Source organism: Phascolarctos cinereus, unplaced genomic scaffold (assembly GCF_003287225.1).
Source record: "Phascolarctos cinereus isolate Bilbo 61053 unplaced genomic scaffold, phaCin_HiC Scaffold_4;HRSCAF=312, whole genome shotgun sequence".
Lineage (NCBI taxonomy): Eukaryota > Metazoa > Chordata > Mammalia > Diprotodontia > Phascolarctidae > Phascolarctos > Phascolarctos cinereus.
In genome coordinates, this window is record NW_027555847.1 from 471,550,933 (window position 1) to 471,578,483 (window position 27,551).

The 27,551-nt window shown below is 37.4% G+C and overlaps 1 protein-coding gene across 4 annotated transcripts in view; it reads right to left on the minus strand.

Moving 5' to 3' along the window:
• Positions 1–298: 298 nt before the first annotated feature.
• Positions 299–27,551, minus strand: part of CHD7 (chromodomain helicase DNA binding protein 7) — a 245,671-nt gene continuing 218,418 nt past the window's right edge. Inside the window, exons 16-38 of one of the 4 annotated variants that reach the window (XM_021005910.2) lie at positions 26,715–26,925; positions 25,801–25,996; positions 25,092–25,259; positions 24,711–24,890; positions 24,365–24,475; positions 24,074–24,279; positions 18,988–19,187; positions 18,647–18,806; positions 15,663–15,752; positions 15,032–15,135; positions 13,492–13,621; positions 13,050–13,122; positions 12,837–12,894; positions 11,765–11,993; positions 11,253–11,461; positions 10,433–11,098; positions 9,589–9,746; positions 7,456–7,683; positions 6,660–7,103; positions 4,013–4,234; positions 2,789–2,929; positions 2,519–2,623; positions 299–1,378 (exon numbers count right to left, since the gene is read on the minus strand). In XM_021005910.2, coding sequence (XP_020861569.1) covers positions 446–1,378; positions 2,519–2,623; positions 2,789–2,929; positions 4,013–4,234; positions 6,660–7,103; positions 7,456–7,683; positions 9,589–9,746; positions 10,433–11,098; positions 11,253–11,461; positions 11,765–11,993; positions 12,837–12,894; positions 13,050–13,122; positions 13,492–13,621; positions 15,032–15,135; positions 15,663–15,752; positions 18,647–18,806; positions 18,988–19,187; positions 24,074–24,279; positions 24,365–24,475; positions 24,711–24,890; positions 25,092–25,259; positions 25,801–25,996; positions 26,715–26,925 — 5,222 coding nt within the window. In that variant the 3' untranslated portion in view covers positions 299–445. Of the gene's footprint in view, positions 1,379–2,518; positions 2,624–2,788; positions 2,930–4,012; positions 4,235–6,659; positions 7,104–7,455; positions 7,684–9,588; positions 9,750–10,432; positions 11,099–11,252; positions 11,462–11,764; positions 11,994–12,836; positions 12,895–13,049; positions 13,123–13,491; positions 13,622–15,031; positions 15,136–15,662; positions 15,753–18,646; positions 18,807–18,987; positions 19,188–24,073; positions 24,280–24,364; positions 24,476–24,710; positions 24,891–25,091; positions 25,260–25,800; positions 25,997–26,714; positions 26,926–27,551 lie in introns of all 4 variants that reach the window. The other 3 variants (XM_021005912.2, XM_021005911.2, XM_021005908.2) reach the window with 3 other exon arrangements.

Sequence of the window (27,551 nt, forward strand, 5' to 3'; positions counted from 1 at the left end):
GCAAATACGATATGTATGGTAAATTTCATCTTGACCTTCACAGCAAAAAAAAAAAGTTAAAATTAAAAAATTAAATATATAACTTCATACTTCCTTTAAGCAGCACTTCCTTCTATTAGTGCCACTGTTACAAATTGCTGCTTTTATAATACCAATGGTACCAAAAGAAAAAAAAAGCAGAGCATTATGTAAGTTTCCTTAAAAAGACATGATCACCTCTCAAATTTCATCTCTCCTAGGGATAATAAATAATGCACTGCACAATACTTAATGACCAAGATACCTTTTGACACATCTGTATAACATGACTTAGACTTTTTTTTTTTGCTACACTATGTTACAGAACAGCTTATAAAAACTAGGTATGAACATTAACTGTGAGTGTAAACAGTAGGACTACCACTTGTCAAAAGTCTCAAAACACTTTAACTGTAACTGGTACTGGTTATTCATCATTCTCATTGTTTTCTATTTCATCCCCCCCATCAAGCGAGTCTAGCTCTCCACCCTGTGCTATTTCATCTTCTAAAAGGGAGGAATCTGCAGTCTTATCGAGGCTCTCCTCAGCATCACTGCCTTCTAGGTGGTCTTCGTCTTTAAAGGGAGCTCCCTCAGCTTTGTCAGCAGCCTTGTCCTCACTGGAACCCACTGCATTCTGAAGTCCTGCTAATGCTGGGAAACCAGGCAGTGTCAATCCTCCCAGTCCTGGAGGTAGAAACATGGATGGGTAGAATAGGCCTGGAGCCATGGTGGACAGTAGGAAAGGATTGAAGGCTAGAGGGTTGGAGGGCAATCCAGCGGTGGCAGTAGCAGCACTGACGGATCCATTTGCAGAGTCAGTAGCAGAAACAGTATCTGTGCTTTTCTCAGAGTCTTTGTTCTCTTCTTCATTCTCGTTTCCCTTCTCTTCCACTTTTGAAGTGCCATCTTCAGGCTCTCCTTGATTGGAAGCAGTAGTGGTGTTTCCAGTAGCAGCTGAGAGCGGGTTATTTAACAGCCCACCAAGTCCAAACATGTTGGGCAATCCTGCCATCCCTGGCAACACCAGAGGGAGCATGGTGGCAGGATTCTTAGAATCGCCTCCAGCAGCAGCAGCAGCAGCAGCAGCAGCCGTTGCAAGTCCTGGAGGGAAGCCCATGAGACCTGCCAGTTGTAGAGACTGTAAATTCTGTAGACTCTGAAGGCTTGTGAGATCCATCCCAGCAAACAAGCTGTTCATCAGCAGCGGGTTGATGCCCGAAGTGGAGGCGGCCGCAGCAGCGGCCGCAGCTGCTTTGGCAATTTCACTTTTTGGCCTTCTCCCTCTTCTACTCGCCCCCTCTTCCCGCACAACAGGCCCTGTGAGGAGACGGTCAAACATGGACTCTGGAACGAAACCCTACAAAGGGGAGAGGAAACATGATCAAAGCTATCAGCAACTTTCATGTATGAGTAAGCAATGGTTTATATCATTGCACCACTTAGCATTCTGAATGGAAGAATTTAAAACAATTCAATATTCATAATCTTCCTTTATTTTCATTAGGTTCATTGGTTGAACTCATTTTCCAAGTAGACATTGGATTTCAAATGCTAAAATTCAGTTCAATTCAACAAACATTTATTAACATGTACTACCATGTAAGGTACCGTGTTGGCCTCTAAGAATATGAAGACAGAGCAAAACAGTCCTTGCCCTCAAAGAGTTTACATTCTATTGAGAGGATATAACATGAATAGCAATAAATACAAAGTCATTTCAAGACAGAAGGCCTGCTGAGAGTGAGGGGGTCAAATTAAGACTCACATGAACCCTCATGTATCAAAATCTAGTGTTCTTAATGGAGACAAACTAGCGAATATTACCAACTAAGTTGAATATATTTTATGATGGCAACTATTTTATCTTCTATCCTATATCCTTCTATTGAACTATACTAACTTGATGCATATGTTATGAAGCAGTGTAGATCAGCCCATTTATTTGCAGAGCCCCCCAAATTCAGATTAATGAGCTAAAAAAGAGAACAAAAATAGTTTCCAGTTAAACAGGATAAATATATCCCTGATCAGCTGGAAGAGGGTTGTGAATAGCCTTCCTCTAAATGACTTCCACATGGGGCTAAATGTCTATTACCTGACAATTTCTTCTTTCTAAAGTCCAATGCAAAGATTTTAATTTTCCCTGTAACTAAAGCTGAAAAAAATAAGTCACTACTGTTGTATCTGGGGTCAAATCTGATTCACAGTGTCAGTTCCTTTAGTTTAAAAATCTGTTTGAATGGGCAACATGGTAAAAGATTTCTAAAAAAAACCTGAGTCTTTTTTGGCCTATACATACCACACCACACACACTCTCTCTCTCTCTCTCTCTCTCTCTCTCTCTCTCTCTCTCTCTCTCTCTCTCTCTCTCTCTCTCTCTCTCTCTCTCTCTCTTTCTCTCTCTCTCTCTCTCTCTCTCTCTCACTCACTCTTTTTTGAGTCAGGTTTTGAGAATATACATATACATGCACACATATACACAGGAGTTCATACTTACAGACTGCTTTACTATATCAGTCCAATCAGGAGCCACAGCAAACTCAGGATTTTCCTCTAACCACCTGGGCAAGTCCTTCATTGGGGGAGCCATAGCCCCACCCATCTGATTAAAGACATTGAAAAGAAAAACTATTTTAAACTACAGACATACTTTTACATACATTCTTTTTTTAAATGTCCTTTTTCCTACTTAGAAATAAATTACCAGGGAAAACTACCTTTTTGAAATAAGAACTGTGACAGAGATTTCTTTCATAAAAAGTTTTACCTTCTTTCCATTTCGTTTATTTACAACAGGTACCCTTTCTTCTCCTGTCAAGGTGTTGATATCCAATTTGTTAGGGTTTCGACATCTATGTCGTTTCTGTTTCGGTTTTTGAAATGGGGAAAACAGCACATCCGCACTCTTCTTTGAGGAAAAAGGGAAGAACAGTTGCTGTTTAGCTTTTCTATTAGGTATTCAAAAATAATAACCAATTAGTCATTTTCAATTTTTAGTAAAATATTAGGAATATTTAGCATATAGTCTTCCTGGTTGTGTGTGTGTGTGTGTGTGTGTGATATTTGTATTTACATTAATGAAGTAAATTAAGCATATAAGGTTAGAACATATATGTATAATATATATGTGTATGAATATACATAAGTATACATATATGTGTGTAGATGAATACATAGTATGGTTACTAGTTTCTTGTATTCTTATTGCATACCAAGGATATGGTTTTCAGTGAATTAAATTTTAAACTTTAATCAAGTCACGCTATTATAGGCTATAATTGTTATACAATGCCATACTATCTTTTACTCCTGACTCAGCTATGCAGATTGGCCTCATGGATAACAAAAAGTGAGAGAACAACAACTAATACTATGGTTAGGCTAAAGGTTCAAAACTATCTGGACTATGACTGAAACCAAAAAAGATGAAATTAAACTGGAGCAAATGGTCAAGTTAAAAAACAAATAGTCACATGTGTCTAGGATAGGGCAGACCTGATATAATACGAACTTATTTTTTTTTAAAAAAAAAGGTCCAAGATTTTTAGTCAAGCACAAGTGAAATTACTGAGACAACTATGTAAAAGAGCTGCCAACAAAGCTCACACAATTTTGGACTACATTAATGGTATAGTTTTCAGACTGAAGCATTCCAATCAAAAAGGCTGGATGAACAACGGTTAAGGAGGTTGGAGAAGAAATTCTGCACTGTGTGGCTGGCTGGACTAGCCAGGCTCTGAAGAAGGGGTTCTTGATCTGGGGGTCCACTGATTTCTGGAGGTCTGAGAACTTGGATGGGAAAAGAATTACGTTTTTGTTTTTACTAATCTCTGATTCCTCTGATTATTTAAAAATATTTTGAGAAGGGAACCAGAGGCTTCCAAACCCAGAGGCTTCAACCAGATTGTCAAAGGGGGTCCATGACACACAAAAAAGGTGAAGAACCCTTTCTCTAAGGTCTCTTCCTACTCGGTGATTCTATGATACTTACTGGTACATAACTTGGCATATCAACAGTGTAGGTAGGATGCAGTTTAAGCCATTCAACTAAATCCTTGTTTTTAGGAGCATCTTCCCCAACCAATCTGGTCCCATCTTCTAGGTTTATGACTGGGATGCGAGTATCTGGGTCCAGCTGTCCAGGAGAGGGAATGTTCCTTGTTGGTGGGGTCTCTATATCTTCTTCAAAAGCTTTGGTCACCTCAGCATCCTCCTGTAAAAAGAAGACAATTCTTTTAATTCTTACTTTTAACAAAAACATTGCAACATTGCACTATATCCCAGCAGAATATCACCCTAGCATCATGAGGCTTCACACCTAGATGAGATAAAAAAAATTATCCAAAAATGTTAACTTTCAAATAAGTTGGAGAGCTTGTTTTTTTAAATTCCATATATGAAACAATTACTGACAATGTTCCTCTTATTTATAATTCATAATTCAGTTAGAATTTTCATATTTTTTCATCCTACTATCCCCTTGCACCTCCAACCTTTGAAACCCAAACCAAGATACTATGTTTTAAGAACTACGTAAACCAAGTGAGGAAATAGTTCCTAACTATGTATCTCCCCTGTGAGAATTGTAAAGATCATGTGGCCCTTTTTGGAGTCATGGACAAAATCATTAAGAGGAATTATGAGGTTTGCTAAAACAAACAAACTTGAGTTTGTAAGGTTAATCATTGGTGAACTGCACAAAGTACTACTTTGCTGGCATAATATTCATTGGGTACATAGAGCAATACTGTAAAGTGGATGAGCTCTAACTCTTTGTAACTTGTGTATCCTTAATTAAAAATTGTTGCTCTTCTAGACAGGAGTTCTCTGGCAAAGTATGTACTATGATTCAAATTTTTAAGTGAAAAGGTAATAGCTTCCACAACCTAAATTTGTCACTATGAACTTGCCAAATTTATGAAGACTGCTTTAGTCAACAAGATACGCCAAAATGGCATACAGTTTCAAGAAATAAGGCAGAACATAGTGAGAGCATGACATCTGAGGATGACATGTCTAACACAATTGTCGTTTTAGGTAGGACACACCAAATTATAGTTAAATTACTATTTTTCAACATTCTGTTAAGTAAACCCTTATTAAGTACCTACTATTTACACTGTGGCTGGAATGTGGTAATAGAATGCTGAGTTTGGACTCAGTAAGACCTGGGTTGAAACACCACCTGATATGTACTCGTAGTGTGACCCCGGGAGGCTCATTTAATCTCTATGTGCCTCAGGCAACTCTCAAGGACTCATTTACTAACTCATAGGCAAGCTGCACCATCTACTTTGGTGGAAGGCATTCACATACTGGGAGTTACTTATGGATTCACTATTTTTCAGAGCACTATGCATACCTAACAAAAAGTTGTACTGTATGGCTGAAGAGGTAGTGTAAAACATTGGAAAGAGTGCTGGACTTGGAGGGGAGACTTTAAAACTTCTGACACCTAATAGGACGATAGCTGGAAGAGACTCTGGAATTCCTCTAAGCCAACACCTTCACTCTGTAGGAGAAAGCTGATTCAAATTCTACCTCTGACATTTATTACCTAGGCAAGTTACTTCACCCCTCCAATCTCTGTTTCCTAATCAGTAGAATGAAGAGTTTGGACTTGATGGTCTAAGGTTCATTCCAGTTCTAAACATGCGATGCTAAGATATCAGACTTGCTTTTTCTCATCCCACCCACATAAGTTTTTTTCTAAGTTCTAGAGTTATAGGATAGCCAAAAAAGTTGCAGAAGGGGGCAGGGGTGTTTTCCTTGAGCCTTATCATTTAAAAGGCACTTCACTTCTGGTCTGTCTCAAAGACATAGATCCATCTATTGTCTAAAGAAGACTATACTAATTGATTCTAGTGCCAGCTCATAGATTTGGGTTTCAGTTAGAATAAGCTACACTATACAATAAATTCAATCCCTAATTTTGAGGCTAGAAATGGCAGACCCCTCTGAAGGAGTATTTCTGAAATCTTTCAATGATAAGAAATGGCCAATCTTTTTGATGAATTATGGTGGTAAATTAGAGGAAAGGATACATGTATTGCCTTGATGTATTTATAAGTTCTTTTAAAATTATTTCATAAGTGATAATTGGACTACACAGAGAAATATATCTCATTCTCAACTAAAATAATAGTGATTTTTCAATCAGTTCAAGTTAAAAATCTAGCGATCTTAGGCCAAGGAGAAAAACATAATTAGGAGCTGTGAACTAACCACAATTTTCCTGGCCAGAAAAAAAATAGCACATTTATGTAATGACCCCCAAACCAATTTTTCCACATATCCAAGCTTACCATAACTTGATAAATCTATGGTAACATTTTTTTTTGGCTGATGAAACCAAACTTTTTCATCAGTAATCAACAGATCATAACCAAAGGAGGAATAACATCTAAACTAAGTCAGAGTCAATAAAACATAAAGAAAAGGAAACAGATCCTTGTACAAGTTGGGAAATCTACAAGTCATCTCTGTAATTGTCAGATAATATCTACTACTCTGTTAACTCCAAATCTCAACTATTTCTCGAATGGCATGAGCTAGATTTGATATCCTTAACTGAGATGAATTCAACCAGATACAGAAACAGGAGTGCACACCGAATGAAAACTAGCTACTAGACTTACTACACTCAATGATGTCCGTTTGTTGCTCATGAAAAGCAGATCAAGCCCTTCTACATTTTTCCTCCTTCCTCGCCTCCTCTTCATGGGAGGTTCTCCATCCATTAAGGAGCCATTAAGCAGATGCCTTGTAGGTGTGCGTGAGAGACCTGCCTGTAGCAGTTCCATTTGAGTTTTAAAGGCATCAGACACGGGTGTGGAGACATTAGGCAAGATAAACTTTGAAGTAACAGATGAAAAATTTGAGGTAGAACTTGTTGCCTCTCGTGAGGCCTTTGATAAATCTACAACTTTTTCTTGTCCATTTTCTGAGACCACCTGAGACTCCCGCAGCTGAGCCACCATCTCCATGAGATTCCGCCGCTTGGCAGCTCTTTCAGCCTCAATCTCTATTTTTCTCCTCCTCCTCCTCCTCTGACGAGGGACTGATAGGTTGAGTGCATCTTCCTAGTGAAAAATCAAGATGTGGAGTTGTAAAGAAGCAAAGCTATATCTAGTTTACTGAGTGGCTTAAAAATGAATAAAAATAAAACAAAGGAAGTAAATTAACCTATTATGAATAACAACCACAGAATTTGGAAGGAGTCTACTTGTATGACAGCCCCTTTTATTCTAAAAATGTTTTATTCTATTAATTTTTTATTCTAATTTTTTTAATTCTAAAAATTTTTTAAAACTGAAAACATTTATGCTTATTTGATCCCCCCTAAAAGGGATCAAATAAGCATAAATGTTTTCAGTTTTTTAAAAAGACATAGAAATAATTTTATATTAAATAAATAAAATCACTCTAACTTGCCTTTGACAACTGGGGAGAAGCAGCGATATCCTCACTACCACCGATGCTAGCTTGACCAATCATTGAAAGCTCTGTAAAGGTCCTTTTCTGTAGAGGGCTATCCACAGCTGTTGATGCATAACCAGGCATAAGTCCCTGGAAATCAAACATCTGGCGTCTGTTTACTGGCCACTTCCCTTTCAACACTGCTTCACAGATGTTATCTAATCGGTTTATCATTACACGATCCTATACAAAGGAGAAAAGATATAATGAAATGTTGGTATAGAGAAAACTTTGAGTCTTATTCTAGTTAAGAACAATGACATGGAAATATTTGGTAATCATTCAAAGAATAAAGAAAAATGTTTAAAGTAGATGAGCGAATCTAGAAACACTGCTTTATTATGGATTAAGCCCTCAGGTAGCCCTAGGACAGAGAATTTTGTTTTTTCACACATGAACACTGTATATCATTTGAAACAACAGAAGACACACACAACCACCTTCTCAAAAAAATTTGCTATTAAAAAAATGTTTTTAACTCTTCAAAAGTAGATTTCATTCACATCTGCATAGCTGACAACTTCATATGTAGTTAGAAATACTTTAAGTCATCAGGACAAACATTGAACATCTGTGTTTAGAATCTTGAAGCTCTGGCACCTTCACATCCAACAGGCTGGATCTAAAAGTCTACATGAGGAAGTTGTTCCTCATTAGCGTCACTATTAATAAAGTTCAGTATTATGAAATGGGCATCAACCTAGAGACACCTAATGAATGTCAATTTGCATTCCACACCCATTATCACTTCAAATTTCATTGAAGCGTGTACATTAAAAATTTCTAATTACAGCTTTTAGTCTACTTAGACTGAGTTTCCACAGATTAAAAATGCTTGTTACTATGAACCCTTCAAATTATCTCTGAAGCTCCTTTCTGTATCCAGTAAAGCAGATGAAATTTCTGCAGCAACTTAGGAGACAGGAAAGGAAAAGAATTCCTCTGAGAATACAATCGTGAAGTAAAAAATTCATTTTTTCAGCATCCCTCTGTTCCCTCAACTTACGCAATGATTACCGATGATTAGGATATAAGGTCATCCTTTAACTTCCTGATTGGCAGGAATAATCTACCAGTGATCTTGGTAGCTGCAACAGATGACCTGCTTTTCCCTTGAAATAAGCTTATTAAACTTTTTGTTTTATTTTGCTTTAAACCAGATGGCCCTATTTATGATGATTAGAAATATTCCTACTTTATTTCTTCACTCTTCAAAACAGAACCAAATTGAAAATGGATTTATGACAAAATTACTATATTCAGCAAGAAAACTAATTTCCCTAAGTTTACATAACATCTCCTTTTAAACAGTTCATAGGCACAGAGATCATAGACTCAGAGCCAGAAAGAACCTCAGTCCAACCTCATAATTTTACAGATGAAGAAACTGAGGCCCAGAGAGATTAGGTGATTTGTTCAAGGTCACACAGATAATAAGGGGTAGAAGCAGGAAGTGAACCAGGTCTCCTAACCCCAAATCTGTTATTCCTTCCACTACTGTCACTTCACTGTGATTAGCTTTCTATATAGTAAAATTTTGCCCACAAAACTTTCTTTTCTTTGAAGAAAATTATATTTAACATTATATGTTTGAGATTGAAATGATTAATGATACTCTTTCCCTCTCCCTACACAGAATTTAATCTTCTAAAATTCTAAAGTTTTGTTTTAATACTGTAACTCTTTTGCAGATAAAATCCATAATTCAGGTTCATAAATTTCTTCCTGCCAAGAGAGTGTGATTCTGTTGACACAATAATTTATAGACTACAAGGAAGTAATGCATGTTAGCAAACCATGCTATCTAATCGAAAAAGAACCTCACTGTACTAAAAAGTTGTAAACTCATTCTAAAGCTCACTATACCCCAACCACTCCAGGCTTTTCACCCTTCCTATTGGGTAGCCTTCTAAAAACTTTTTTCTCTGGGATTTTCAAGAATCTTTAACAAAAAGATATTACTTACAAATTTGGTATATGAAAATAGAAGTTCTATAACTATTTGGGGGAAAAATAAAAGGGAACAATTTGGGAAGGTGTCCCCCCACCTCCTATATCTTGATCAAAAAGAAATGATGAAGCACCAACCTTAGGCCAAAAAGAAAAAGTGAAAGTTCTTTCATGAAGGAGCTGGGCTACAGAAGGATCTCCATCCTCCATGTAAAATCCATCCCGGGTCTCATCCCGGGCTGTGCTCATGGATGCATTGCTTTCTTCATCAAAATTCTTCCCCTGAGAAGCAGTTCCTGCTGAGAAGGAAGAGTTGATATGCATTAACTACCAACAGGATAGTCCCTGTAACAAACTCAGGCAGAACCAGAATTAAGTTAAAGAAGGAAGGGTAATTTTCTAGCAATTGCTCACTCGAAGTGACAGCTATGGCTGAAATGTATGATTTTGTACTTTATTTCTACTTTGAGTAATCCACAGTAATCAGACACTAAAAAGCTACTTTCTAGAGGAAATTTCTCATGTGCCCTGATTCTATCCCTTAACCTATACAGATGAACAGTGGAGAAATTGAGTAATGACAGTATATGGAGTAAGATGTCTACAACGACCTCTCCCTATCCTCCAATTCAAGAGGAATAGTTCATTTAGTGGCTTGTATTATGCCTGATTCACTATAACTACAAATGCAACCTCTTGTCACTAAACCACAAAATACCACACATTTGTCTAAACCTATTCCTTTATGGTTTAGAATGTATGAAATGTGTCATGTTTATGTGCCAGGAGAACATATCAAAACTAATGAATAACTTTTAGTATCCAAGAGAAATCTGGGAATATTATCCCTTCTTAGAAGGAATTCTGTACTGCATGCTGTAGAAAAGTTCATAGGCCAACATCTAGCATGATTTTGTTATACAGTATGTTTTAGGGAAAGCTGTTGATAACTGGAACAGAGAACCAGGTGTGTAGGCTTTACCTTCAGGTTGGGAAGACTCTTCTGATTTATCATCATCATCTAACTTTTCTTCTTCATCTTCTTCAGAACCTTTTTCTGAAATAGACTTTGGATCTGCATCTGCACTAATTTCGATATCCTTTGCTTCACTTTTAACAGACGATGTCTCGGCCTCACATTCCTGCTTAATGTCTTTTTCTCCAGAGTCAGCTTCCTCTTCCTCAACCTCAGGTTTTTCTTTGGCCACTGAATGCTCAGACTCCTCCACTTTAACTTCAGTTGGTTCTGTAGCCTTTTCATCTTGAATGTGGGTGGATGAGATGACTGGAGGAGTCTGACTGAATCCAGTAGCCAGTGGGTTTAAGGAAGATACACTACCTGTTCCTCTATTTTGAGCAAAGTTTTTATGGGCATCTAAGAAGGACAACTCAGGATCATTCAAGATATGATAATCTGTCCTACTGACTCCATGTTTAGCAGCACCAACCAACAGATCTTTGTCATGTTTACCACACTCCCACCACTCTGGCAAATCCAAGCTTGGCTGGCAGAGTTTTAGCCTCTCTCCCAGCTGAGGATGATGAAGAACTTGTTCTCGTATTTTCCTTAACAGTTCTATGCGGTATAAAGTTCTAGAGGCACGCTCTTCAGTGATGGGCTCAATCATGGAAGAGAGGTCAGGTGGTTCTACAACACAAAAGCAACTTTATTTGTCCTGGTAAAAACAAAAGGACTAGTTTCTAAATTGAAACTAATTAACATATGACCACATTTTTTATTTGTTTGCTTTTAGCTCCTTATTTATCTTCCAATAATCATGTTTATTCATCAATATACCTACCATCATCTGGCTTTGCTGGCATTCGGCATACTCGCCTACACATGGCTACAAAACAGTTGAAATATTTCTCCAAACTCTCATCAGACTTTTTGTCAAGTCTGGCAAAGGCTCGGAATTGGTTCCAATCAAACTGCTGTTTCACAGGATCAAAAATAATTCCAAAAGTAGAAACTACACGGTAAAAATCTGCCTCTTCTCTTCTTGTCCATCTATTGGAAAAGGAAAGATATTATCTTGAATAATACCTGAATAAAAGAGATTAAAGTTGATTGTTAGTCTCCCCCATCCCCTACCCTTCATAAATTTAGCAATGAAGTATTCAAAGGAAAAACAAAAACAAAACTGCTTTGGTTTCTTAAATTTTCCCATAAATATTATCCTTGATGGTGATTTCTATGGGCTACAAGCCCAAAAGAAAAAAAAAAGGAATATAGTGCAATATAGTGGAAGAACATGTGTGTGGGGGGAGAACTGAACAAAACTGAAAAAAAAAATATAAAAAACCAACTCACTTTTGACGTTTTTCAGATATAATAGCTTCTCTTTCTGCTTCCAGGGCTCTCACTTCCTCCCGAGGACGACGCCTTCGTCGGTCAGTCTTCATTAGTGCCTCTTGCCTCATTTGTTGCCTTTTATAGCTGCGCTGATAGGCAGTAATGAGGCGGCGCAGACGGGTAGTCAGGGTTGAGGTGTTAGGCCAGTAAAGTTGGCCTAACTCGGCATTACTTTCACTGTGCTTGCCTAGGGGAGCGGAAAAAAAATATTTTTGAAATGCCTACTTGCTTCTTTGCAATTCCCAACAAAATAAGATGACTTATTAGCATTCAGACCACATTGCAGAAAGGATGGCTCAGTGCCCTAAAAATGTAAAAATATAAATTTAGAATAATTACTAGTGTAGAGTTAATTAGTCAAGTGTAAAAATGAAATTACTACTTCAGAAAAATGTACGGTTATTTGTCAAACGTGTGTGTGTGTATATATAAATATGTGTATAAAATATATGTGTATATATATTTTGTGCATATATATACACATATACACATATATATCTATATATAAATTTACTTTATACCCTACATTCTACATCACAAGTGCTTCCTTAAGCAATACCTTTTCAAAGGAAGTTCATGGATCAAAAAGACTATAAGTTTACATAATAATTTAATGATTTTATATGTTGGACAAAAGGTCATATTTACTACATACAATAGTAAAATTTAATCTCTATATTTGGCAATAGCCCTTGCATTTCTAATGATGCTTGATAATTATTACCAACAGCAGAAAAATCCAAAAGCTTAACTCTTTTAATCCAAATTACCCTGAATCATTCTGTTATAGATAAATCCCACTGTGCAATCATAAAACAAACATAAAGAAGAATTATTTACAGGTAACTGAAAAATGCTGAATTATGGGGAAGGAAGATCAAGCAGCATGAGAAAAAAAGATTTTTAATAACATCTAAAATGTAACAAAATATCCCAAAAAGACAAAGTGTCTAATATCTTTGGCATTAACATGAACCACAAATACGCAGTATGAACTCACTCCCCTTCTTCAACTCTTATATAGCATTACCTGTAGTGTGTATCTCCATGGATTCTTCCTTCTCCTCTGGAGGTGAGTTTGCAAATTCCTTGAGAAGAAAAGTAAATTGTTTAGATTTTTATTACTCTTTAGCTTTTAGCAGAAAGGTGTTCCCTCTCCCCCAAAGCTAGTACTTTATGGGTATAAAATAATCTAAGTATGTCATAAATATTGAATTGAGAATCAGTATACTAGAGTTCTTACATCTATTTCATCCTTGAATGGTGTTCTGGTTGGTTTATATTCAGGGTCTTCATCTTCTCGGTCAAATTCTCCCCTATGCAAAATTTAATTTAAAAATAAAATCAAATTGATAAACAAGTGAACTTTACTTTCCCACCTAACAATCAATTTATTATGTGTTACTTTGAACCTGAGGCCTGGTGTCAAAAGGGAAAATAAATAGCACTAAAACATGAAATAGTGAAAAAAGAATTATTTGGTAGGAACTAGATTTATATTCAAGAGATAATAAATATTTAAGTCTATATTTTAACATTAAGCAACATACAAACCAAATCAATGGTAGTCATTTAAACACCCAAGTTAGATTCTGTATAGTAAACAAAAAGTATAAAAATTGAACCTTGCCAATATATGTGATACTGACATAAAGTTTATTAAAATATTAAAACATCCTTCTTACCCATCACCACCATCTGCTAGCATGTCTGTTCCTCTTTGCTCAGCAGCTATGGCCTTGGCATCAGGCATGCCAACCCGTTCCAGAAAACACAGTGCTGGGTCAGCTCTCATAGAATTGTACTTCTCATAGCCTATTTCCATCACCACCACCACCCCGCAGATGAAGCAAACAAAAACAGAAACAAAAAAAGGCCTTGTCACAGAAAGATTCATGGCACAGATACATGACGCATATTTTGTTTCTGAATCAAGGTTATTATCAATATTGAGTTTAAGGAAACAAAAATCTGTTTTTTAAACAAAGTATCCTAGAGGTGAGCATCTTAAATGAGGTTGGTTGGGTTCAAGTTACTTTCAAGAATATTACAAAAAAAAATGACCAATGCTAATAGGAAAACACTTTTTTAATATAGAATAATGGCATGTTGCCTAGGAAGATCTTTGCGCCCCCCCCGGCCTTTTTTTTTTTTTTAAACCAGATCTAATTTTGTCTGACATTTGAAAGGCTTCTTAATGGGTTCTTTATGGCTTTTACAGTGGTTCTCCTTTTTCACTCCCATCACCCCTTTGTGAACAGTCTCAGTCCTGCTGGAACTTGTACTGTCGGCCGACCCCCTCCACCCCCCATAAGGCCTGAGGACCTGTCTTCTTAGGTTTGAGACGACGCGTGTCAGGGAAATGACGCTGTTCCCTCCATGGTTTACACACTGCAATTTGCTTTTTTACTGCCCAAGTTGACTAGATAGAAAATGGCAGAGCCCAACAGTGCACGGCAGGGAAATGATTTTTAGGCTAGACTTGCCTCAGCTGAGCTCACAAAACGTGGCTGCTGTACATAGGCAGAACAGCACAATTCAATTAGGATTTGTACTACAACACACTGCTCCTAACTGCTGTAGAGCCCCAAGCCAAACTGTAATCATGAAAGGTTTTATAAGCCATCATTCTCCCCTTTAGTCAGGCTGGGCTGCTGAGAATACCTCTGCGACCTCCAGAGAATTGGGATTATAATCAGGAATCGCTCACTGTATATATCCTGCCAGCTCCACATCCCCAGCCTTTCAAAGTTAACAAGGCTGCATCCCACTCAAGGGAGCCGGGAGTTCTCAGCACTGACATTTGTGAAATATTGCTTGGAACAAAGCCCAGGAGGCACTTGTACAGATTAATAGCAGAGGTTAAGCCCACCGTCCACTTTGACACTGGTTGGCAGAATTAGCAAGAGAAGCAGTCCTGGAAGCAAAGTTTATGGAGAGCTATAGTGCTACTTGGCTATTATTAAAACAAATATGGTTTTGTTTTATTTACAGCCAAGAAAGAAATATTTTCTTCTCAAATATTCTACAAACATTTAAAAACAGCATCTGATATTTACAGCTCAGATTAGACTTTTAATACAGAAAAATGGTAGAAGCCAAGAGTCCTTTGGAACTACGCTCATTAATATTATGACGGGAAGAAGGCGTGTGAAGATTTCTAAAATACAGATAAAGCCATGCAGTCAAGTTGTATTCAAATACACAAAGAGAAACCTCACTTACCATGTTTGTATACTCCAATTAAGAGGGATTTATCTGCCTCCTTATCCCACCAATCTGTAGGAACTTCAGCATGGAAAGGTTCAGGTATCCATACATCCGTTTCACTGCAAAGAAAATAGCTTAAATTATATTTAAATTGAGTACCAATACCATAACAAAAAATGCTATGTATTATGTTAGGTACAATATATGTCCACCCATACAGCCTTCATTATGGAATCTATGTGGAGAGATCTGGGCAGTGTGGTGAAGTGAAGGCTAAATTTTAGGGAGCCAGCAGAGGTCAAGGTGAATCATTTTGCTGTCTACCTTTACTATAAACAAACCTTATGTGGCAACATATGTTTAAAAGGCTACCTTCAAACCATCATCAGCTATTTAAAAGAGTGACTAAAAGTAACTCACATAGGAACATTACTCAAACACACACATAATAAAAAAAAAACCGAGGCTCACCCAGATTCCTGCCATATCCCTAAGCTCAAAACTAAGACAATCACATTCAAGCTGCACAAAAAGAGAAGTCACTGATAGCAGCTTATGAAGGTTCTTAAACACAATGTTTAAAATGTTTTCAGATTACAACAATCTCTACAGTAAGGCATAGAAAAAAATGTGCACTTGCACTAACCTTGAGTCAGCACCCTCTAAGATCTTATCTGCCTGGTCCCCTATCACTTCTTGTCTTAGATAGTACAGCATGCGGACACGCAGCAGGACCCTGGAGAGGAAGACAGAGGGGGGGAAAAGTTCTTAACTTCAGGACTGTTTGCCAACAGTGGCTTTTGGCAGCTGCTGCTGTTCATCCATCATCCTGCCAAGGCTGATTAGCCATGCTGTATGGTAGGCTTGAAGCGTGACAGATGGTGGCACATAATCACCTCTGTGTGGTGCTTTCTGCTGGCTTCCAACAGGCCTGCCTGGCAACCGCTTCCACTGCACAGAGAGGGACCAAGCTCAGCCCAACCCAGGCGCATTTCATTTAGTTCTACCTCGTGCAGCTTGTGAAGTTTGGACACGTACTCCACCATCGCCTCTGAAGTATTGAAGCAAGTTTGTAAACAACTGAGCAGATGGCTTTCAGTCACTGTTCTGCTTCATTATCTCATAAAATTTCCTCAGCTGCTGCCTTAATACCATTTTTGGAAGCACATCAGAAGTTGTAGGAATAAACGAGATATAAAATCTGGTTTTACTACCTTACAATAAACCTTCAATATGGAATGTCAGGTTTTTCAGATTATACAACTTTTGTTTCCCAGAAAGGTGGTAGTTGTATGTATGTGTGTGTGGGTGGGTGAAATCACTCTCCCTTTGGGCAAACCACTTTTTTTTCCCTCCCTCTACTTTGTAATTTTTTTTCTTTATACCTGCGCTTAAGTTGTAACAAAAAAACAGAAACTTTACTCAGCATTTGAAATGTGTCCTATTTACTGAAGCTCCTGGAGTGATTTCCAAGGGATCAGTCAAAATCACTTGGAGTGCCAGGAGCCAGATTTTCCAAGGTAATCAAATCCCATTTGGATTTTCACAATGGCTAAGACATTATTCGTTGCAACAAAATCCACCTGGCAAATCCCACAGGCTTATACTATGTTTACCCAAGTACAGCATCCCCTGCTGGCCAGCTTGTGGTGTTACACTTTACTTAAGACCACCCTCATAGACACAAACAGGTATGACATAGCCTACCCTCTTTCTCAAGGAAGGAGCAAATGGTTATTCCTGAAATTCTAAAATTACAACTTCTTTGTGCCAGACAGTTTCAGTGATGCAAATCAACTCTTGATTTTACTAGAATGAGCTATTTAATCAACCCAAAACTACCTTACCTTCTCCTACCTGTAACCAGTCAGGGCCTAGGCTACTGACACATGGCTGCCAAGTATGACTGCCTGTACTCCAAAGCCCTAAACAATTTTTTTTTGGTTTATCCGTTTGTATTCTCTATATCTCAATTCTTCCTATGACAGGTAGGCTCAACAGTTGACAGCATATGAAGGATAGTCCAGTTCAAACCAAAGGCACAATTTGGCATAACTGTGTGTCTAGTGTTTCCTTTCTATCCCTGGTAAGAACATCACATTTGAATTCTACTTCTGGTACAAAAGCTATCAGAAAGAGAATTTACAAAGAGTAGGCCAAACCTTTGATAGAATTTTGTTTTAATTAAGCAAAAATTAACACTAGTATATGTTTTTTGATGGCTTTTGTCACCTGAAGCAGGAGGTCTTCCTGTTTCAAGAGGACCTACCAGTCTGTATTGAATCCTGGATCTTTTTCTCCTCTTTTTGGAGGAGACAGAAAGGGTAGAGGGTAGAATTAAGGTCTAGCCTACCCTCTAAAATCCAAAACTTTTGGCAAATGAAATCTCCAATAAATTATGGTAGAACCAATATAAATTCCTATTTTTTTATCCATGGACATCATCTTATTTTAGATGAGAGCAGGGCTTGAAGGAATTACATGAGAAGATAAGGTAGGTTAGACTTACGTGTTTTCAAACTACTGAAGATTAGACAGGATAACAATTTTCACTCTACCCACACCCACACTCAAACAATAACTAAGAGGAAAGACAACAAGAACATTAGTTACTGCTTACAAATATTGAATGCAACTGCAGGCAACACACTAAGGTAGAAGTCTGTTAGGAGCGTTAGAAAGGGAAATGAAACTGCAGGGCCTAGTAACATAAGCCATTGTTCCCACGTTAAACTAAGGGAAATGTATCTACTTTGGATGAGCCTCATTTCCTGGTTTGTTTGCATTCACAACTCAAAAGGATGTGAATAGAGATCAGAAAGTTTACATAAATCCCAAGCAAATGGAAGTTTACTAACAGCAGCACTTGAAATGCCCTTTTAGAGGGTGCTACTGGGTGCTACTACTTTAAAAACAGGGTATGTTAGAAGTAAGTAAATAGCCTAGGATTGTAAATTTAGAAGACTTAAAGAAGAAAATCTTTATGTATAACATCTGGAAAGTATCATCATTCAAAGAAGTCTAAAAAGTGCTAGAACTGCAAGCAAACACCTCCTTCATGTTTCAGATTTTGAAATTTTCCTTTCAATAACAGCACAGAAGCATTAATGTACATAGGTCTTCCTTTGGCCTGTGGTTATGTTAACAGATTTCTAATGGTTGATATTAGAATTCAATTATACAAATATTTGCTGAATGCCTAATGGGCACTACAAAGTACTAAAATGGCATCAGACTCAATATATTCTATTTACTTTGTATTGTCAAAGTTCCATATTCTAGCTTGGAAATGTTAATTTTGGGAATGGGGTGGGACAAGAATGAGAGAGAGAATAAAAATCTCCTTCCACTGAAATATTTCCTGAAGTTAGTTAAATGTTGAATCACATTATATAAGCTGACCATAACTTTTTACCAAATGTTTGTTGGAAATTAATCATCTCTAAAGACTTCATATCCACCCAGCCAGGCATCACCTGAGTTGTTCTGAAGCTTCAAGATAGACAGCACAGCTGTGCAAAGACAACAATCACACATTCCAGGAGCCTTTAAGAAAAAAACAAAACCAAAAAACACCACACATTTCAAAAAGAAACAATGCTCACAGATACAAATCCTTTAAAAGCTTACTTGTTACAGTGATGTTTCAAATGTTTCTTATAGCTATCCTCCTGAAACAAGGCATCTGGGTTGCAGCTTGCTAGCCAATCAGCATCTTGCAGCACTGGCTGTGCACTCTGGGCTTTCACTTTCTTTCCCTTCCTTCCTCTTGGCACTGGTGCTGATAAGCCTATAATAATAATAAAAGCTTTTCACCATCCAAATTGCAGTGTCAGAGTCAGATATTTATATTTAAGAGACAGGAAAATGTAGGGTTTATGTTACATCTTTTTAATAGCAGTATGTCACAAAGGTCTCAGCCAGCTCTTTGCCACCAATGAACCCCAAATAGTACAATGACACCAACATACCAGAATGATTAACCAAGGCTCGGGTCTGGCCATCAGCTGTTGGAGTGATCAGATCCCAAATGAAGCTTTTGATATTTTCATCTCCTTTGTAATGATGGAGACAGTAGACAAGGATGGTCCGACAGATGGTTTCCACATCTTGTTCAGTTAGCTGACGTTTGTAACGTCCATGAGAAAGGATGTCAGTCCACCGACCCCAACTGTAGGGAAAATATTCAGCGTGTTGGCGTTACACTGGTATTTACCCATCAGGCTTTCATTTTAATCTTTACAGACCAGTTGTGCTGTGAAATTCTTGGTCAGTGCTAATGATATTTTGCATAAGGTCAAGTCAGGGAAACACAGTACCCAAGAGTTGAGTATTTTACAGAGTAGGCAATAAGTTCACTGCTTGTAAATGCAGCAGCTGAACTACCCTAAAAATAATCAAGTACATATGTCTAACATGGGCCTTACAAATCAGCTGCAGAGTGGGCTGTCCTAGAACACTAATGGAATCCAGGGATTTGGGAATATATTGTATACTTTGCTCCCCTCAAATTAATATTTGTATGATTTGATGCTGTATAACTCTTTTAAACTAGAAGAATAATTCAAGGTTAGCAGTGACCACCCTGAAAAGAACAGTGCAATAATGAATGTTATGCTAGCATCTTCCCTCAATATATTTCAAAGGGATGTCATGAAAATTAATGAAAAAACCATAAAGTGCTTTGAGTTTCTTTCTGAAAAAGGACCAAAAATTAACTCATAAAAGCATCCAATAGTGCCATCCATTCAAAAGAAAAATTGAAATCATCAACTCTTGAATATCTATGCTAGGTGGAAGGGGAAAGAAACATGGCTATCCCACAGATACTTGTAGAAGTATCTTTTCCAGTATTGGCTGTACCTTTAATCGTTCTCCTCAGCTCACTAGATGAAGTTGGAATACTCGTTGTTCCCCACTGCCAATTCCAGGTTCTCCCCATACCTCCATCACTCAGTAACCTCCCTTCCTTTGAGGATCATACTATGAGGACATCACCCAATCAAAATCCTGGTAGCTGTTGTCTACAGACCCCCAGGTCACTCCTTCCTTCCACAATGAATTCAGTATATAGTTCACCATTTTTCTCTCTTCCCCAACTCTTGCCTCATATTAGGAGATGGAGATACACACACACACACACACACACACACACACACACACACACACACACACACACACACAGCGACAGAGACACTCCTCCAAAATTCCTAACCAAGTTCTTCAACCTACTCACTTCTCACGAGCTACTCTTCTACCCTATCTCAGCCACATACAAAGATGGACATACCCTTATCTTGCTGTCACCCACAAACATAGCACCTCCATGTTAAAGAAATCTGAAATCTAATCATAACTATACTGGCTTTTCACTTCTCCTATTTTTCCTTAACAAAATCCTACTCGTCATCCACACTGTGATCTGACCCATCAATTCTCTTCCAGGCCATCTCCCTCCATCCTCTCCTCTTAAAGCCATCTTGACCCTTAGGGGACCAATTCAGCTCTATAATGTCCTAGTCTCTTTAATCCCTAATTTCCTTATTATATCGCTGATTATGCCCTGTCAAGCCTCAGCCTTGGATCATTCTCACCATTTAGCACTTTTATTCCTATATACATGATACAGAACGAAGGTAGAGAAAATCATGTAAATGTTCTAAGTGGGTCCACTAAAAACTTATGTCAAATAACCTCAAATGGTCCCTCACTGCTGCTAGGCAATCCGACTATACCTCCCTTACCAACTTACTATCCCACTCTCCATGGTGGCTCTTCCTAATTTTTTCATACCTCCTCAAATCTTCCATTGCTCTCCATTCCCTCTTGTCCCCTCTGTCATCCCTATTCTACCACTTATTTTTAATCTCTCTCTGTTTACTGGCTTGTTCTCTCTGCCTTCAACTATATTGATATCTCCCCCTCCTCATTCTCCTTGACCTCCCTGCAGCTTCTGACACTGTTAATCTCCCTCTTCTCCCTGATACTATTTTCTCTCTAGGTTTTTGGGGATACCACTCTCTCCTGGTTCTTATCCTCCTTATCTGACCATTCTTCTCAGTCCCCTTTGCTAGATCCTCATTCAGATCATGCCCTCTAACCACAGGTATCCTTCAAGGTTCTGTCCTTGGCCCTATTCTCTTCTCCCTCTATTCTACTTCACAAGTAGATCTCAACAGTTCTCATGGATTTAATTACCATCTCTATGCTGAGGATTCTATGATATACCTATTCTGCCCCAGCCCCTCGGCTGACCTCCAAGATTGCATCTTCCACCTTTCAGATATCTCAAACCGGACGCTCAGTAGATAGACATTTTAAACTCAGTATGTCCAAAACAGTACTCATTATCCCTCCTTACCTCTTACCTTCCTTATTACTGAAGAGGACAATACCATCTTCTCAGTCTCTCAGACTCACTAGAGACTTCACCATCTCTCACCACATACCCCCTCCAACTCCCATATCCAAGCTGTTGCCAAGGCCTGTTGATTTCACCTTTGCAACATTTCTCAAAATATGTCCCATTCTCTCTGACACTGCCACCACTCAAGTACAGACCCTCATCACTTCACACCTAAACTATTGCAATAGCCTGCTGGTAGGTCCAGCTGCTTCAATTCTCTCCCAATTCCACCCTTCATTCAGCCACCAAAGTGATTTTCCTGGAGTGCAGATCCAACCAAATCATGCCCCTACTAAAAATAAAATAAAATAAAATCCAGTGGCTACTTATTGCCTCCAGGATCAATTGCAAAAATGCTTTGTTTGGCATTCAAAGCCTGTTGTAATGTAGTCCCCTACTATCTTTCCAGGCTTCTTACACCTTACTCCCTGCCACATCCTTTGATCTGGTAACATTAGCCTCTTGGCCATTCCATGAACAATATACTCCACCTCTCCTCTCTGGGAATTTTCTCTGGCTGTCCTCATGCCTGGTAAGCTTCCCTCCTCAATTCCACAGACTGACTTTCCTGAAGTCCCAACTAAATTCCCATCTTTTCCCAACTCTTTTTAATTCTAATGCTTTCTTTCCCTTAATTATTCCCTGTTTGTCCAGTATATAGTTTGTTTTGTATATATTTGTTTGCATATTGTCTCCTCCATTAGACTGTAAGTCCCTTGGGAACAGGAATAACTATCTTTTGCCTCTTTTTGTATCCCTGCGACTTAGCACTTAGGAACTTGACTAGAGGGAAGCAAGATAGCATGTCTGAGGCAGCCCTCCATATGAATAGGAAGCAGCTTTGGTTTGCATAGACCTGCATGGTGGATAATTATAGGTAATCAGAAAATAAAAATGTTTAATACAGCTGCTTTGGGACAAGTCAAGACTGCTGCTGAAGAATAGAGAAAAGGTGAAAATAGCAACATAAAGGACTCACTGGAACTTTAGTACGACAGAATTTGAAAGCTAAAAGGGACCTCTAAAATCATCATCCTATGATCTTATATTCCTAGGATCACAGATCTCAGAGCTGGAAGGCAAGTCATAATAGGCCCAACTACTTATTTCGGGAAACTGAGATCCAGGGACATGAAAAGCCTAACTCAAGATCATATCAAAATAATATCATTTTACATATTTACATCTCTCATGTTCAATTGTAATGGATTTTTAACAAATTAATTCATTGCTAGGAATCTCATTGCAAATCTATATAACAGAGATGAAGCATACCTTCTATATTGTTAGCAAGTAAAAAGAAAATCTTTGAACAGTATAAGCTAAAAAGGGAAATGTTACACATACATCTTCCCCAGTGATCTGAGAGTTTAGGTGACTGGGATCCTAAGAGGACAGAATACAGTAATGAGGAGAGAATGAAGAGTAACTAATTGTTACTTGGTGGCGGGACAAAAACAATGAAACAAATGCAAAATCTAAAAAAAGCCAAGGTCTTCTAATACAAACATCTCAGTTTTCCCATTATATTCAATGAACACAACCAAGTTCCTGGCTACAGTTGCTGTTAAAGAGGAAAAGATAATACACCTGTTACATAGGATGTCTTATAAACCCTATCAGTGAATCTGTGGGGGCCATCAGCTACAAAATAGAAAGAGAAGTCATATGTAAAAGCTTTTAAAAAAAACAATGATTTCCCCTAATATGCAAGTGATCTTCTAAAGAATTGATCCTACCCTCCATCACATTATCTCAATACTGGTATTCTAGGTGACTTGAAAGAGAGTTCAAGGAAACTTGTTTTTATTGTCTTTAACATATCTTTAACAATGAATATATGTATTATTACTATAATAACCAACACAATTATAATATTTAACATATTAATGACACAATATAACTATTAAGTTATATAATTAACATAGGAATTATTATAATAATAATTATTATTAACTAAGGTTCTATAAAGGATTTTGTGCTCCTTTGCAGTTATATAGAAATACAAAGTACTAAAAGATCTAGGAACCAAATTATATTTAGAAAGAATGTGCTTAATTAGCTACCAAGGATCAGTGGTACTCTTGCTATATACTTCCTCCCGATACTGACCAATATATTTGATTAGAAATGGCTTCTTCCCATTGCTAAGGTTTTTAACACTCTGTGGCTCTCATAGGACAAGCAGACTTTCCCCTCATTATTAAAGATTCCATTACTATTAATTAGCACCACAGATCATATTCAAGACAATCCTTGGAAGTAGGCAGGACACCTACTTCCATTTTATATATTTTATATAATAATGACAACCTAAGAGTTATCTAGTACTTTACAGATGCCGAGCACTTTATGCATGTTATCTTATTGAACCTCATTCAGGGAGACAGATACTATGGGGATCATTCCCACTGTATAAAGGCCGAGCAGTTAAAATATGTACCTACGGCCACAAGTGCAAGAGGAAGAAAGTCTGTATCATTCCAACTTTTAAGTTTAGCTCTCGTGACTCAATGCTGCCTTTCATGTTTTATGACCTTGATCACTGAAATATATTGTGCATGGGTCAAAATTCAGTGACTTAGCCAGTAACTAAAAACTATAATAGAGAAAAACTTAAAACATTTTATATGTGAAGTCAGTTTGCTTACCCATAAACTAGAAGATTCTTTTCAACTCTAAAACATTCACTCCTTGCATAACCCTGTGACTTGTCCTGAGGTCTCCGGGGCTTTGTGCTAGGCTTTTCTTCTGAATCACTTTCCAAATCTGAAAATTCCATCAGTTCATCTTCTTTCACAGCGCTATAAAGTCTAGTTTGCTTCCTCACTCTTGGAGTGTCAATAACCAGGTTGTTCTGAAACAAAAACAGAAAGAAACTTGAAACTTGTGAAAAACAAATCTACAGATAAGGTAAGTATTTGAATGGGACTTTTACTTACCCGTCCATTTAAAGCATCAATATCTAACTCAGCTTTCTTAGCCCACTTCTGCCAAAAATTTGGATCATCCAAGGATATGTCTGTCCTATTTCCAGATGCAACAAAACTAGCCTGAAGGTTGAAGATATACGCATCAATATCATACCTCTATTTAAAAGCTGCTTCCCCAACCTCCCTCCCCATTTCCTGAATTTAAGCATTCATTCAACAAATAGATAACAAGTATTGAGCAAGGGCTTGATTTAACATTACAACAGCAAGTTATCAAGGAAAAGCAGGGGTTTTTTTCCTTTACTCTGCTGCTGCCTAACATAATCAGATCTCGTTGTAATATATTAAATCACACCTTAGCAAATGTAGAACCCTTCCCTTCAGACTCAATAGTAATGGTGTGTGTCCGCCTCAGAAGGATCTGATCAATATCTTCTTCACAGAATTTAGACCCTTCATCCTCTTCATCCATAAGTGCACCATAAGCACCTTTGCGTAGAAGATCTTCTATTTCTTTCTTGGAAAGCTGCTGCACCTAAAACCAAGGAATAGAATGCATTAATACTTTATTTCACAAAAAGACAAGGTAAATCATAATACATAAAGCATGATATAAATAAATGCTTAACACATTCTGAGAATAAAATTTTATTTCCCCAATAATAAGTATAAGCTTAACAATAAACAAGGAATCAGTACAGAGTTTGGAGAAATTTCCTTTTGTTTCTTTTTTTACCCCATTTGTAGCATTTTCTCTTCCACTCATGGATTGTAAAACAGCTTTATCCAGGCCAAGCTTCAAGCTTGCTTTGTCAAACATTTCTCTTTCATAAGAGTTTCTTGTGATTAACCTGTAGATTTTTACAGATTTGCTTTGTCCTATTCGGTGACATCTAGCCTGGGCCTGGAAGAAAAAGAAATTAGTGGAGGCTGGCAGAGAAGAATAATATTCAATTGCAAGTTAAATAAATATAATTGATTCAATGAGTTTATATTGGTTTAGAATATTAATAACATAGTAAGACAGTATTTATAATGTTTAATACTTAAAGTAATATAAGCTGGCTTTTTTGCATAAAGCATAAGGCATCACAAGAATTAAATAACAAAATTTTAAGTAATTGATCTTGTACTTATCTGCTTTACATATTACTTATTTTCTTTATGTTTATTCGGAATATACATGTATGTTATACACGCACACACACACACACACACACACACACACACACACACTCTCTCTCGAAATCTTCTCTGTTAAAATGTAAACTTCTTACACATAGGAATTGTCTTATTTACTATACTTACATCACCAAAGCCTAGTACAGTGCCTGACATACAGTAAGTCCTCAATGAATGCTTGTTAATCAATCCTTTCTACTAAGGATCATAATAGTTAAATGCTGTTTTTTAATAAGTAAGCAAGAACTGCTTCCTGGGTTTACCTGAAGATCATTTTGGGGATTCCAGTCTGAATCAAAGATGATGCAGGTATCAGCAGCAGTCAGATTAATGCCCAAACCTCCTGCTCTTGTACACAGGAGGAAAACGAACCTATCAGAGTCAGGCCTAGAAAACCTGTCAATAGCTGCCTGACGAAGGTTGCCTCTTACTCGGCCATCAATTCTTTCATATGGGTACCTGAAATAGATTAATATTACAAAAAGTTCTGGCAAGTCATTTTGTATTTCTCTAAAATCCTCATTCTCCTCAACCCAAAGCAAATTAGATATTCACACTATTCAGTATGGACATGTTTATTTACTAGCAGAATAAGAATATGTAAATTCATAATATATTTGGGCTAAATTCATATATATTTGATCTATAAGGAATCTTAAAGATCATTTAGTCAAACTCTTTCATTTTACAGATAATGAAACCAGTATTAATTTCACAGCAAAGAGGGATTATCTTTTCTCTTTGTTTAAAAAAGTAACAGACATTTCTTCCCTCTACTCCCCTCCTGAAAACAATTTTCCCCTTCCAGTATAATATTTGGGTCATAGAAACAACTCTCATACACAATACCAAAATAATTATTTAAATCAACTCAAATGCAATTTGCATTCTTGGTGAAAAATACCTCTTACCTTCCCCCACCCAAAAAAGAAAAAAAGAATGGAAAGGGTAGCCCAAAATACAATTAAAGAGGAACGTCATATAATTCTATAGCTATGTGAGAGTTTCCCACCATCTCCCCTCAACCTGAGAGCAGTTAGAGGACCGATATAAAACAAACTTTAGTGCTTCAATTTTCACTCCATTTAGTTAAGTGTCACTTATATTGTCAAAAAGTTAATATATCTGTAAGTTGATTTTTATTTCATTTTTATTATTCTCATACTGTTGCCCTTACCGTCTTTGAATGAGGTAGTCTTCCAGTATGTCCAAGCAGCGCACCATCTGGGAAAAGATAAGCACCCTGTGGCCACCAGCCTTCAGTTTTGGCAGCAGCTTGTCAATCAGCACTAGCTTGCCAGCAGCCTGGATCATTGCCTGGAGCTGAAAATCTGGAGAGTCTGCATTGTGTGTTTCTTTAAACTCTTCCAAAATTTTCTCTTCAGCACCTGCAGAGATTGGACAGCATTACGTGAATACTGTAAAAGGTTTTTATTACTAAAAACAATGAACTTGCTTTCAAGACCTGATGCAAGCTGTAGGAACAGTGTAAGCTCTATGCTCATATTTATAAACAAGAATATACCAACTTATTCCTAGCTAAGCCTATGCAAAAATATAAATGCACAGAAGGGATCAAAGTTTTAAGTATAACACATTTGAAGGAAAAAGACATTTTTCCCAACAAACAAGTGTTTGCTGTCTGTAATAACTGACTTTCAACAACAGACTGTCAAGCCAGAAGTGGCAGAAACAAGCCAATGGGCCAGATACCTACTGAAATTTTGGAAGCTAAATTGTTAAAGAAATGAAAAAATGTTTACTAGCTGAACACAAACACAAACAACTAAAATATGTTCTAGGATTAAGAAAATGACATTTTAAAAACTGGAGTCTACGTGCGGCAAATTTAGCCTATCAACACATATTAATATCATCATTGTCCAAAATCAATACAAAGCAAAGCTCATGTTTCTAGGTTATTCAATGATTTTTTATTTTAAAAAATTTACCTCAAAGCATTTTCTTTTTGATATTTTTTCCTGGTAATTAGCCAAGAAAAAAAATGCTACCT